The following is a 13323-nucleotide window of genomic DNA, read 5'->3' on the forward strand; positions in this document are numbered from 1 at the left end:
GACTGTATTATTGTCGTTTGTCTCTCGTGATCCGTTCTGTTTTGTAAATATATTTGTTGAGCTCGATGAGGCATGCTTGGTCATATCATTCCCATTTGTTTGATTCTTATTCTTCTCTTATCAATGAATGTACCATAATAATTTCTCATTCCATGGCGCAAAGTTTCTTTCAAGACTTCATTTGTAAATCTGCCAGTTATTCGCAGGATCTTAATGATCGAATTGTTCGTGACGTTCGTAATATTTTGAAGAGATACCTTCAATCAAATCGCATGTGTGTATAGGTATGTATCGTCTCTATTTCTATTTACAATCTTCTGGGACCCTTCACCCACAAACGTCATACTAGCGCCGTACAATTGGTCGGTACTCGGTAATCTTCCCCTCGCAGAGATGGATCACATATGATATGGATGTTTATTTTGCCATCACCAAATACAATCTTCAGAGGTTACTATTGCTTCAATATTCACAAAATTTAGACCAAATAGAAAGCTTCAATTATTGTACATTTCTTTTCTCTTGCAAACTTATAAAATGCGTTCCTTATTTTTGAAATCGAATTATTTCGTAAATCTTTTTCACACCTACCTAATATAGAGACCAAAATTCTCAGTATCAAACCTCGGGTCTACGGTATTCATCGGCTTAACTTTGTCAGCGTGATCGGCCGAGAGTTGATTCGTTAATATTTCCCTAGAAGTAATATTTCCCCAGATATCAGAGAAGAGCATGATATCTAAATGTCTAGCTAGAAGTCTCCGTTGAATTAATAATAGTCGGTCGATTATCAGTTAACAGCACATTCATATGACTATATATCAGGAGAACAAACTCCAAAAATGAGTTGGAAATTCAGAAGAAGAGTGGTATTTGCAAATTCAAATGTTCATATAACTACACCTTCAAACTTTTTCATCAATGTAAACCACCCATCCCTATTCCCATTCCATACCATTTTCATACCTAACACTTTTAGTGAGGACGATAGATGAAGCAAATAATCAACCATCATTGATCAACCCATGAAAAACAAAGTAGACCAGCAATCGCACAGATTATATACGGTTTTCCAACTCCCCATCCCCATTCCTATTTCCATTCCATCCCGCCCAATCACCATTTTGTAACACTCGCTTCCTACCCTTCCCATATGCACTTAATTCATCCATCCATCCAATCAACTCAATAATTTTTACTTTATACAAATGCTCTCAACCCTCTCAACCCACTCCCTTTTTTCTTTTCTTTTGGACTACTCTTTGAACTCTCTTCCGCACCGCTCCCACTCCCCTCCCTCCTCCCTTTATCTTTTCCACTATCCTTATCCTTCTTCACTGCTCCAATATTTCCAACTCCTCCTGTTTGAATGTTAGACAATAATCATAAAGAGTCAGAAAACACAAGAGACAAAGTATCATGTTTCTTTAACTTTTTTCAACTTTCAACTTTCTTCAACTTTGAATTCAATGTACGATTTACTAGACTGAAAAAATGATTTACTTACCACGACCATAGCCTCTCATTTCACTTTGCGGCTTAACCTTTGGCTTGGCCTGGGCTTCCAAAGAATCCCTATCACTATTATTGCCATCTCTACTCATTGTCCCGTCCGAATGTGACGAACCAGGAGCTGGGCCAAAGTTACTTGAATGAGAAAATCTACCTCCATAAAAATCTGGACTTGTAGGTGAACTTGTAGGTGTTGACCTAAATGCGTGGCCTGATGTTGGACTGTGAGAATCTATCCTGGGCCGAGCAACAAAACTTGATGTACCTGTAAGTGGAAATGTTGCTTTAGGTACAAGACTTCCCGGCCTTGTCGAATCTGAATAGCTATGAGTTAATCGACGATGATCTCTTGGAGGAATATGTGGCCCAGGTGATCCATCAATACTCATAGGTAAATCAGACACTCTATCTTGCGCCGTAAGTGCTTCCAGATAGTCTTGCTGTAACTTGGTAAACCGTTTCAAAAGATTAGAATGGGCTTTCTTCATATCATCCATGCGTCGTCGCGATCCAGCTAATGCCTCATCAATGACCTTTTGTTTTGCAGGATCGAGTTGTTTAAAACCAGTTTGATTGGCGTTTTGTGCTTCTTGAACTTCTTTTTGACATTTGACAATCAATTGTTGTATTTCCGCATCCTTGGCTTTTAATTTCATATTGAGGATTTCGATAGCATTGTACGCTTGTTCTTCATCTTGCTTCGCTTGATCCATTGCAACTTCTAAAGCTTCATATCTTCGTAACTTCGTAGTAAGCTTTTCGGCCTCGATGCGTAATCGCTCCAATTCTTCCTTATTTGATTCCACCACTTGAATTTCTTGAGTAGCATGAGAAACCTTATATTCGGCTTGAACGACCAATTGCCTTAGATTGTGTATATCGATTTTTGAAGCAGACAATTCACGCTTCAGTTGATCACCCTCCACTATCCACTTCTTTTGTTCCTCCTTCAATAATCTCAGTTTAGCCGTCAAATCAGATTCCCATTTCCTAGAATGATTTCGACTCTTGTCAAATTCTTTCTTCATCTGTACCATGGCTTTCTTGGCATCTTCCAATTTGGCTCTCAAGATTTTGTTGGAATTGATCAAGTTTTGAGTTTCGGCTTCGACTCTTGCTTCACGAATAGCCTTTCGACGAAGTTGTCCAATGTGAGTAAGATGTTGCTGTTTAAGATAGCGTTCAAAATTCAAGTCATTTTTCAATAACATAATATCTCTCTGTAAGTATGCAACTTTCGTAGAATCATTTGTCCCGGGTCTCAAAGATGGTGAACGAAGGGCGTGCGCACGGGTGAGTGATTGTAAGTATGAATCAACATGAGAAGTATTATCTTGGGCATGATGACTCAACGCAAGTGATTGTACGCTATCGTTCGTTAAAGTTTGATAGATACTACCTCTAATTGAACCAGCTCGTTGAGAATCCAGCATATCTTGTAAATGAGTATGTGAAGGCGATGTAGCCATGACTGGAGGTAATGTAGGACTATCTAATCGCCTTTCCGGTCTCAAAATAGGGGAATCCGCAATCGAAAGCATTGATTGACTTGTGAAAGATGCCCTTCTCAATACAGAATTTCGTAGTGCTTCTGGTGATGCAATGGTAGGCGGTCCAGCATATCTCCAACTTGCATGTCGAGATTGAGCAGGTGTGAATGCATTATGTTCTGTCAGTGGTTGATCTGGAACGTCGGCATTAGTATCAATGTGTAGATTTGGTAATTGTGATCTTGATAATGGAGCTTGTTGAGCATATCCTGGTATGTATAGTGCCATACATTCAGTCACAACATCCGATGCTTCACTTTTCATCCATCGATTAGTATCTGACAATTCCTGATCAATAGTCATTGTGAAGAAATTTGGATGTAAAAGATGAAGTTGTCTGAAAGGTTCAGATCGTTGTCTTATTTCCATAGGTTCAACTGCGAATTCATTGGCTCCTGGGAATCCTTGATGCCTTAGGAATTTTTGAGGTTTTCGAATGTAACTCATAAAATTCATTGGATAGAGGCCGTAAAGAAATGTGTAATAGTGTAACAATTCCGGAACAGATACATCTTCCGAATCTAGCAAGTAAGATAATTTAGTCCATGAACTTGTACTGTGAGTACTTCTGTCATCTTGATCGTCAGATGCCGAATTATCCTCATACTTTCGTTCCCGATCCCAAAAAAGCATTCTACTGTAGATATTGAAAAGCGCAGGGAGGTGCCTGGAGAGAGAGCTTGGAATATGAGGTAGGAACATAATCAATGCCGTCATAGCCAATGATACCACTCGAGTCGAAGTATCTATTTGTAAACATCGTAGGAGATTCTCGAAGAGAGGAGTTTGAAGGAGTTGATGTAAGTGAGGAGGTTGATGTCGAATGAATTCGCAAAGTAATGAGAGGGCAAGAATTCGACTGTCTTTTTTAACGAAGAATTGGTTGATGGCAGTCAAGAAGTTCTATAAACCGTTAGAATTTAACCTCCATTCTCGGATTATAGTGTACATACCTTTGGTCTCTTCCTTCCAAATGATATAAGTATACTCCTTAATTGACTCTCGATGAATCTTGAATTCTCATCAAGGTTTGTTGCGACACTGTTACACTTTGCCAACCAGATCGCAATTAAATTCTCTGCCACTGTATCCGAAGTAGTAATGGCATCTTCTACATGGTCCTCATCTTCGTCGTAAATAAGGATTTCCAGTAAAGTGTTCCTAGCTTCCAAAGCCAATCCCTTCTCTTCTCCAAGATGACTCAATACTGGTATACATAATTTATCCCACCATTGTAGCATTCTACCACCACCCTTTATCGAGATTCGTAATCTTCGCAATATGGATAGGAAGGGGGCATAGCGGGTAGGATGGTCACAGATATCCTTTTCATAAATGGAGAGTAATTCCTCCTGAATTTTCGTGGCGTCAGATTCATCGTGGGTAGAATTCTTCTCAAGGTAGGTATGGATAATTCGCACAAGGTCGTCGGGAAGTGGTAATCGGGTAGAAGTTGTTACTGATGTTTTGATTGCTTTCGTCAGGTCCTTGAGTGAACTGTATTAGAAATTGTTAGTTGAAGACATAGAATGATGAACATGGAAATACCATACCCGGAAGACATCTTGTCTTCTTCATTGATAGCTCTAGCAAATAATGCTCCTCTTGAATGCTTTACCAAGCTTTTCGGTCATGCCTCTAAGCTCTTCTAAGATGCGGGGTCCTGATCCTATCTCTCTACTTTTCTTCAAATCCGTCCGATCAATCAATCAATCAATCAATCAATCTGTTTGTTTCAATTCCTTATCATATCATTATCGAAAGAAAAAAGGCACCGTCTACCATCTCCTCGCTTGGCACATGGGGAATAATCTCCTTGACAGAAATCTAGAAATAATATTCGGCATGCAACAAGGTATCGTAGATCATCTGCAAGTATTCATGTTGGGAAAAAGTGGTGCGAAATTTGGTCAATCTTTGTTACTGACGTTGGAAAGAAAATGTCCCTCAAGTACATGATTCACAAGGGTTCACCTCCGCCTTGCAGGAGCTTTCATCCTTGTCCATTTATTTTCTTTTTTCTTGGAACTTTATATGGAGAAATTGATTCATTTGTTCTGATAAGATGGAGAAGCGAAAGACGGTAATATTACTCTTATCGCCGAATCAGCTGATGGGAAGTTGGTTAAACGTCATAGAAAGAGAGGTCACTAAGTGAGTGAGCATCTGGAAATGCCTAGGTGTAATAGGTACCAACTAGGTAGGTAGATAGGCTCGAGATAGGTATGTTGGAAGGGTATAAAAAGTTAGACGTGATAAACATTTTCCTATCCACTACCGGTATCTACCTAACCACTGCTAGGAATTCTTTGAACCTTTCGTTACATCATATACCACAAAAATCCTCTAATTTCCAACTATTCATGCCAACTCCAAAAATACTAAAAACCATAGATACCACAATATCAGAGTACCGTATCACCATCACCCCTTCTTCCCTTGAAAGGTTATTCGTCCTCATAGTCAAAGCATCTGGATGAGTATGAGCAGTGGTATCTCCAGAACTAATCTAATGAGGTGTCAATGCAAGTGTCATCCTCTATAAATCAACTGTCTCACCCCTAAATCCCCCAAACGCTATTTGATTACCTTGAAGTATACTCGCCTGCTTACCCCTCAATTACCGAGCTTCATTGCTCCTTGCAACGGCATCCTCTTGCATAATATACGATTAAACTCTACTAAACCTCTTTCTGTTCTCAATCTGTATATAAAATCACTCATAAAACTATAATCTAAATATCCTCTCACCATCTCATCCTGATGACCTAAGTCGTCCTGGAAAATCACCATTCATAAATTATGCGTTTTGATCACCTTTCCAATTAACAGCCTTCCAACCAACACCTACCTACTCACTCACCTCACAGCAGTCTCTACCTCACCCCGTCCACCCACATAATAAACTTTTCCCCATCATTGCCCATTCCCTTCGACTCCACATCCCTTAACTTTCCCCCCTCTCTCAAAATTTCATCCTCAACCTCGTCTCACTTTCTTTAAATCAAATGCTCATCAAACCAAGTCACAGCCTGAATAAAAGCCTGTTCCTTGGCATATTTCTCCACCTTCTTGCTCAAATCACATCTAACCGAGAATCCATGAACAGTTTGACTGTACAAGTTGATTTGATAAGTAGCACCGATTTCCTTGAGGATTTCTTCTGATTTGTGACGTTTTTCGGATGGGAAAATTTCGTCGGTTTCAGCGGCTGCGATGGAGAAGGGTCCCTTGATTGCGCGGAGTTCATCTTCATCGACGAAACTTGAGTTTGTTAGTTTGTTACTCAAGGGTTGGGGTTTAAACTAGGGTAGTTTTGGGGATTGGAAAAAGGGGAAAGAAGGAAATGATATGAAAAACGTACGAAGGATGAGCAACATATCCCACATCAATACCCTTTCCTTCAGCCATAAATCGAGCGACGTATTTAGCACCAAAACAGTATCCAGCAGCTCCAATCTTAGTGTATCCCTTAGACTTCAAGAATTCAATGGACTTTTGAATAATAGGATCAACGTGTGGAAATGTATGTGGGTTGTTTCCATCAGAACCCTTGGTCAACCATTGCATAAAGTCGAAATCTTCAGGGCGATTAAGAGAAAGTGCGTCGCCATTAAAGACATCGGGGATGATGGTGTAGTAACCGTTGGCGGCATATTGATCAGCCATCAATTGGGAGTTTTGCCCTGGTTAAAGGAATTCCGATTAGTTGCTTGAAGTTGAAATCATTGTGAATATAGTAGAGGAAATACATACAGATACCGATAACATCTGGAATGTAAAGAATGGCAGTATCCTTGTAAACCTTTTCTTTAGGTTCAGCAACATAGGTCTCAATAGTATCAGCAATCTTGATGGTTGATCCAGTTGGTGTACCCCTAAGATAATATTTCTGTAAGCTTCAAATTCATAGACCCGAACCCCACCAAGAGCTCATCTCATCGAGAGAATAAAAACTTACTCGTGCTTAACACCTAGGGTGCAGCATCTTTGAGGTGGGTTTGAAGCCATTTTTAATATGTATCGAGGTTTGAAAAGTAGATTTATATTCAGGTTTTGATATAAAAGGTAAAGGAAATCACCAAGGTTATTGATCAAAAACACAACAGCAACAATCGATACTTATAATAAAAAATTACGCAGGCACGCATAGATCTAGAATGACCAAATCTACCCCTCCACTAGGCTATTTACCAGGTAGGTAGTGGAGCTGACGGGGCCATTGATGTGAATGCTTATCAAATTCACATTTCATGACTGGGAAGGAAGAGGTTATATCCGTGCTGTTAACTCCATCGCAATGGTATAATTCCGAAGAAACTCATCGGAGAAAAGGATTGCGAAGCTCGCTTTTCGCAGTGGATGCTTTTATAGGAAAGTCATTGCGGAAAACTGTGGTTAATGCGGGAAGGAGTTGTGATCATCAATGAAGCCATATGATTGGTGATTCGCCATAAGATGCCTTGGTAGTACTGGTAGATAGGTAATGATGGGATTGATGACGATGTTGTGTGAAAATAATCGTTCAGATGGTGGAAACGCTAGAAGCCGGACAAGCTTTACGAGATATGAGTGGTGGGCATTCACCAGGCTCTCGCCCTGGTGGTCTTCACGAAAACATGACTAAGCGACGCATCAGAAACCCCAAGAGAAAGATACTCGCGGGTAATTGTGCTTATCGCGTCAAATGAATCCCGATAATATTTCCTGCGCTTATTTTTATCTGATACTGGTGATTTCAATCAAATAGCTTCAAAACCCAATTCCACATCAACAATGGCAGCACCACTTACGGCCGTCGCTCGAGCGCCCAAAATGGGTCGCAAAGAAGTATTTCTGTACGATCTTCCCTCACCATCCCGCTTCTCACCATCTGGAGACTAACTCCTCTTCTTACTATAGTCCCAATTTCACCATAACTCTTCTCCGCACACCAAATCTACCACCCTCCTTCGCTTCTTTTATCGTGCCCCTCAATTTGAACAAATTAGACTTAAGAGATTATTTATGGAATGCATACGGAATAGAGGTTCGAGGAGTACGAAGTTATATTCAAGCGCAAAAATTGAGGGAAGGAAAACCAGGAGCAAAAGTACCAACACCTAGGAAATGGTTTAGGCCGAGGAGTATCAAGAGGATGATGGTGGAGATGGATAGACCATTTGTGTGGCCTGAAGAGCCCAAGGACTTTTCTGAGTATGTTTTATTTTCGATTGCGGAGGATTTCTATATCTTTGGCGGGGAAATGATTGGTGTAGTGGGGGAAAGTCGAGGGAATGAATGTTTGAAAGAAAATCTTAGAGTGGAGAATTGGAATGCACAAGCAAAAGCACAAATGCTAATCATTTGATACTTCTAGTTGGGATCAAGAAGGAGTCAAGAAACGTCAAGAATACGAACAAGAATTACAAGCAGGTCAATATCCGGATGCCAAACAAAAGCCCAGCAAAGAACGTCTATCGATCGCAGAGCAAGCAAGGAAGATTTTGCAAGGAAAAGAGAAATGGGCACCTACGAGAGATACTTGGATGAATGTAGGAGAGGAAGTTGAGGTTGAGATGGATGTGAAGGTTCCACGTATTGGAAGACGGGAATAGTTGAAGATTTGAGGAAGTGTAACCATTAAACTTTGGAAGAGCATGTATATGGCGAGATACATTGTATGAATAATTCATTGAATGGGGTATATGAACATGAAGAATAAAAACATCTATGCACCAATTCGGATTTGACATTTTTCGTTTCAGGGTTTCTTTCAACCATTATCATTTCAATTGTTTCCCACTCGCAACTATGTTGAGTCCTTGGACTGATATACTAAAGATTTTTGAAAGAGCTCATTGGTGGTGTTGTAGCTGATTAGAACCTCCAATGTTGCTCGGCTGCCTCTGAAATCGTCCAATTTGTACTTTGACGCATTAACATCATTCACATAGTTTCCCAACAATATCAGCCCGAATGTATTTCCAAATTTGACAATTGATATCCTTCTCTCTTCACTCCCGGTCACTCTTTTCATCCTCTCTATCATGTCCATCATTTACTTTTAATACATCAACTGTTCTATCAACATCATCACAGCCTTCCTCAACAACCCAAGCGTCATCATTCTGAAATTTCAAAAGTTCATTTCCCCACCCCCACCAGCCAGCTGTGAGATTCCTCGCGAAGATTTCTAAACCCCTATAATCTTGCAACCCTAGTAGTTGTCCAAAAAGAAACCTCAAGTTAGGTTTTCGTGAGTGTAAATCAGGGACTCCAATTATAATCCTTCGTTTTATGGGGAGGTTTGAATTTTCAGATTGTGATGGAGTTTGCGAGGGTGAGGGTGAGGGTAAGGATGAGGGTGAAGATTGATTTGATCCCTCGAGGTCATATTCTTTTTCAATATTCAATTCCTCATTCCCAACAGACTTCTTGAATCCGGAGTCTCCTACTCCAACACTCTCCCTCTCATCTTTCTTCCGTCCCACAAGTAAAATCTCCCATGGTTTCCTCCATGTCCCTAAAATCTCACACATCGGTTCACCATTTGATGTAACTTTAAGCCAAATCCATTCTTCAATTAATTCAAGACCCCAGTGATCAAACATCCCTCCTTTGTCCAAGAGCATGGAGCGGAAAGCGGGTTTATTAGTTATCCATATTCCAACGTAACCATTGTGTTCTATCTTATGGCATGGTAGGCTGTATTTGATCAGAAATTTAGCTTGAGATTTTAAGAGAGGATGTGGTTGATAAACCTAGATACGGAAATGGAGCTATATATAAAGAAACGGATGTACATCAAATACGCAATCAGACATGATAAAATGTAAAATCAGAGTACAGTCAAAGCCGAGGGAGAGCTCGAGAGAAGAACAAGGAATTAGAAACTTACAATCTCAACAAACTCTCTATTCCTCCAAATCCCGAAGCGGTAGCATAAGAATCTTTCCGGAAAGCAGATCGATTAGGCCAAGGGGGGTCGGCAATTATCACTTTGAATTTTGGAAAGTCTTGATGTATTTCTATATTGGAAGAAATGTTACTTCCAGGTATATTGCCAAATATCATTGTAGATTTAGGTGGCATTGTTCCCGAAACCCCATTGATATCAACGTGTTTTGAAAGTTCCGATGCATTTTCAACTTTGATGACGCTTTGCTGAGATTTCTCCGTTTCTTCTGGGACAAATTTCCTTTTCCTTTTGGGTTCCTCTAAATTATAATGATGTCAATAAATTTGCCAACTAGATCTAGAATTTAGACAATTTCATACTCATCCTAAACTTAAAAGAAAGAGAAGGAAAAAAAGGTAGAAAATTTTAAAGACAACATTCAAATAAACTCACCATCTTCTCCCCAAATCCTCTCTAAACAAACTTTCCCCTCCCATCTCTCATCCCTCATCATCTCATCAAGCGCAAGTTGAACATAACGCTCCAACATCAATTCCTCAATTCTCTTCTCTGGAGCATTCCTAAGAGCTTTTGCAGATTTAGGTTCGAGTGATGGATAGGGCGTATCTATTGGTTTACAAGATATTAACCTTTTCTCAGTCTTCGGACGCGAAGCGTATTGTTCAGAGGAAAGTGATTGAGCATCTTCGATTGATTGCGGGATATCAATTAAGGTGACAGTTTTATTGAAATTTTGATAAAGTATGTGTGATGGGAGGTTTAATGTTTGATTACTTGGAACTTTCGACTCGGCCATAATCCTACACGCCTTTTCGTATGTATGAAACTCCTCCGCAGATGTGAAGAGAATATCACGTGATTGGACATCAACCTACCATTCGCGAGATTTGAATTTGGACTTTTGTATGTGGTTTCAATCAGTCACAACATCATAATATCACCACGGCTTTAGATGATATTCTGTACGGTTTCAAACTGTTGACATCGAAGTACTACTTTTTGAATCTTGACTTAAGGGTTCAGTGTTATGGTATCTTTTGACACATTCCCCACCATAGAACTAGAGGCCTTCCGCAGATCGCTCTCATTTCGAAGTAGTCTTGGACACTATCAGTGTGATCACTAGGTATATAGGTAATTTCAACGAGCTAAATCGATTGAGGCTGGTGAATTTCGAACTTTAGATTCTACAATCAGAATGATGGTAGTTCCTGACTCACACCTTGAATTTCTTCGTCATGGAGTGACTTTGAACGCAGGAGGGTCTTCAGTCATGTATACACACAAGCTCTAAGTGACGCTGTACAGTGGGATATTTTGCTTTTATTAATGAGGTTATATTTATGTCTTTCAATTGTTGACTTTCAATTTCAACAATTAAAAGTTACTTTTGTGCCATCAATCACGTCCATACTCGGATATATCAAAATTCAGGTTCAGGGCTCCCTTTAATCTAACGCCAGGTCTCCTTAGGATCTCTTTGGAGCTTCACACAAACATCTACAAAATTTAGAAGGTCGTTCTGTGTTGTAGGATTTGATCCCAATACAACGAAAAGATACCTCATTTCTACGAGGTTGCCGTCAAATTTATGATGATGTCAAACCTATTAAGCTGTCCACTTTTCTATTCCATTTTGCAAGTACTTTCTTTATGGTCGATACACTTATTGGATTGTCAACCTGAGAGATCGAGGACCTGGAAATCAGATCAATGTGGATAGGGATTCTGAAATATTACTATCGCAGCTCGAAGTAGACTTTCTATCGACGGGTACTTGTCGTCATAACAAGGGGAAAGATGCTGATCATATGAACAAGGGGAGTAATGAGTGAAAAGTTGGAGACACTTACTAATATGACTTGGGATGAGATCAAAGAGACCAATTACTCTCCACCAAGAAGTAAAACAATTACTCATCTATCCCTGTGATTTATTATATTGAACTAGGATTATCTGACTACAATTGTCCGACTCTTCGTTGAAGAAAGACGGATGATAAGACTATTTATTTGGGATGGGCATTATAACCGATTTCCCCACTATATGCACGTCCCTACTACGTGCACAACTTTGAAAATATCAATATTATGGCTTCAAATATTGATAATATATTTTTAGAGATTTGTATAAAACTTATATTAAATTATTTGAAAGGAATTCAAACTCCTAAATATATTTAAATAATTAATTTCTTTAAAATTGATTAATCCATATTCTTTCAATAATATAAAAATAAAATCACCTCAAAAAAACAATTCCTTTTTAATACAAAATAAATATTTTCTAATAATTAAAAGAAGATTTTAATTAATTAAATTAATAAGTTAATATAAAAATCTATTTCTCCTATAAGTTATATAATTAGAAATCTTATAAAAGAGATTCTAAATAAAGAGATAAAAAAGAATTAAATTAATAATTTTATTAAAAGATATTTAATACATTTTAAAAATTAGTATTTCTATAATATCAATAATTTGTATATGAAAATTGATAATATTACTATATTTAATTATTTTTATAATCTAATTTAAGCTATTTTCTATTATTATTGATTTTTATTATCTAAAACACTTTTACTAATATTTTATTTTTTTTAATTTAATTAATAAAAGTAATTATAAAATATAATATATAATTGAGAAATATATATAATTGGGATAAAAAGAATTTTATAATTAATATAAAAAGAATTATAAAAAGAATAATAAGTATTAGCATTTATAATAAAGATAGAATAATAAAAATTAAATAAAATAAATTAAAAGAATTTATTATTTTATTAATAGTTATATATACTAATAGAATAGTTTTTTTTTATTTTTTTTTATAAAGAAAATTTAGGGAATTTACAAAATATATAAATTTAGAATATAGAGAAAAAGAATAAAATTTATTTTAAAGCTTTAAGTAATAGGTGATTATTGAATATTTTTGATCTATATTAACTTATAAATATATTTAATTTTATTATATATTAAAAGTAAATAGAAAAGATTATCTATTTATTATTAATAATTATTCTAGTTATATTAATATAGAATTCCTTTTAAAATATAATAAATTAAAAATTATTATTTTAATTCTTCTTTTTTATTCTATATATTAATTATAATCTTTTAATATTAGAATCTTTGGTATTCTTTTAATGAATTATAATATATTATTAAATTATTTAATATATAATAATAAAGGAATTGTTGATATAATAAAAAATATATTTTGAAATATATTTAAAAAGGCTTAAAAGCTTATTTATATAAGGTATAATATCTTATAATCCTTTAAAAAAATAAGTATATATTTTATAAATAAAAATCTTATAATTAACTATATTATTCCAAAAACTCCTTTTAT

The 13323-nt window shown here is 37.1% G+C and overlaps 4 protein-coding genes across 4 annotated transcripts; 1 reads left to right on the top strand and 3 right to left on the bottom strand.

Annotated features, from left to right (window-relative positions):
* Positions 1–870: 870 nt before the first annotated feature.
* On the bottom strand, positions 871–5053 carry EAE97_010847 (uncharacterized protein). The gene is made up of 4 exons (XM_038881362.1): positions 4616–5053; positions 4016–4559; positions 1508–3965; positions 871–1361 (listed from the first exon to the last, which is right to left on the bottom strand). The coding sequence occupies exons 1-4, from the start codon at positions 4624–4626 to the stop codon at positions 1201–1203; spliced, it is 3174 nt and encodes a 1057-aa protein (XP_038727752.1). The 5' UTR covers positions 4627–5053; the 3' UTR covers positions 871–1200.
* Positions 5054–5164: 111 nt separating this feature from the next.
* EAE97_010848 (uncharacterized protein) lies at positions 5165–7073 on the bottom strand (the record flags this gene model as incomplete). Its single annotated transcript, XM_038881363.1, has 4 exons — positions 5165–6326; positions 6427–6748; positions 6819–6940; positions 7024–7073. 4 exons carry the CDS (start codon positions 7071–7073, stop codon positions 6062–6064), a joined length of 759 nt encoding a protein of 252 aa, XP_038727753.1. The 3' UTR covers positions 5165–6061.
* Positions 7074–7713: 640 nt separating this feature from the next.
* EAE97_010849 (uncharacterized protein) lies at positions 7714–8783 on the top strand. The gene is made up of 3 exons (XM_038881364.1): positions 7714–7900; positions 7965–8258; positions 8422–8783. Exons 1-3 carry the CDS (start codon positions 7839–7841, stop codon positions 8657–8659), a joined length of 594 nt encoding a protein of 197 aa, XP_038727754.1. The 5' UTR covers positions 7714–7838; the 3' UTR covers positions 8660–8783.
* Positions 8784–9058: 275 nt separating this feature from the next.
* EAE97_010850 (uncharacterized protein) lies at positions 9059–10759 on the bottom strand (the record flags this gene model as incomplete). Its single annotated transcript, XM_038881365.1, has 3 exons — positions 9059–9749; positions 9943–10261; positions 10396–10759. 3 exons carry the CDS (start codon positions 10757–10759, stop codon positions 9059–9061), a joined length of 1374 nt encoding a protein of 457 aa, XP_038727755.1.
* Positions 10760–13323: the final 2564 nt, after the last annotated feature.

The sequence above is a fragment of the Botrytis byssoidea genome (genome assembly GCF_014898295.1).
Source record: "Botrytis byssoidea strain MUCL 94 chromosome Unknown BBYS_031, whole genome shotgun sequence".
In the NCBI taxonomy this organism is placed as follows: Eukaryota; Fungi; Ascomycota; class Leotiomycetes; order Helotiales; family Sclerotiniaceae; genus Botrytis; species Botrytis byssoidea.

Bases quoted from the DNA above. Each gene is read 5' to 3' on its own strand.
- EAE97_010849 (XM_038881364.1), top strand. From the start codon at position 7,839: ATGGCAGCACCACTTACGGCCGTCGCTCGAGCGCCCAAAATGGGTCGC. The intron at 7,901-7,964 runs GTACGATCTTCC...TTCTTACTATAG, and splicing joins GGTCGCAAAGAAGTATTTCT to TCCCAATTTCACCATAACTC. The intron at 8,259-8,421 runs GTATGTTTTATT...TGATACTTCTAG, and splicing joins GAGCCCAAGGACTTTTCTGA to TTGGGATCAAGAAGGAGTCA.
- EAE97_010847 (XM_038881362.1), bottom strand. The intron at 3,966-4,015 runs GTATGTACACTA...AACGGTTTATAG, and splicing joins TTGGAAGGAAGAGACCAAAG to AACTTCTTGACTGCCATCAA. The intron at 1,362-1,507 runs GTAAGTAAATCA...ACATTCAAACAG, and splicing joins AATGAGAGGCTATGGTCGTG to GAGGAGTTGGAAATATTGGA.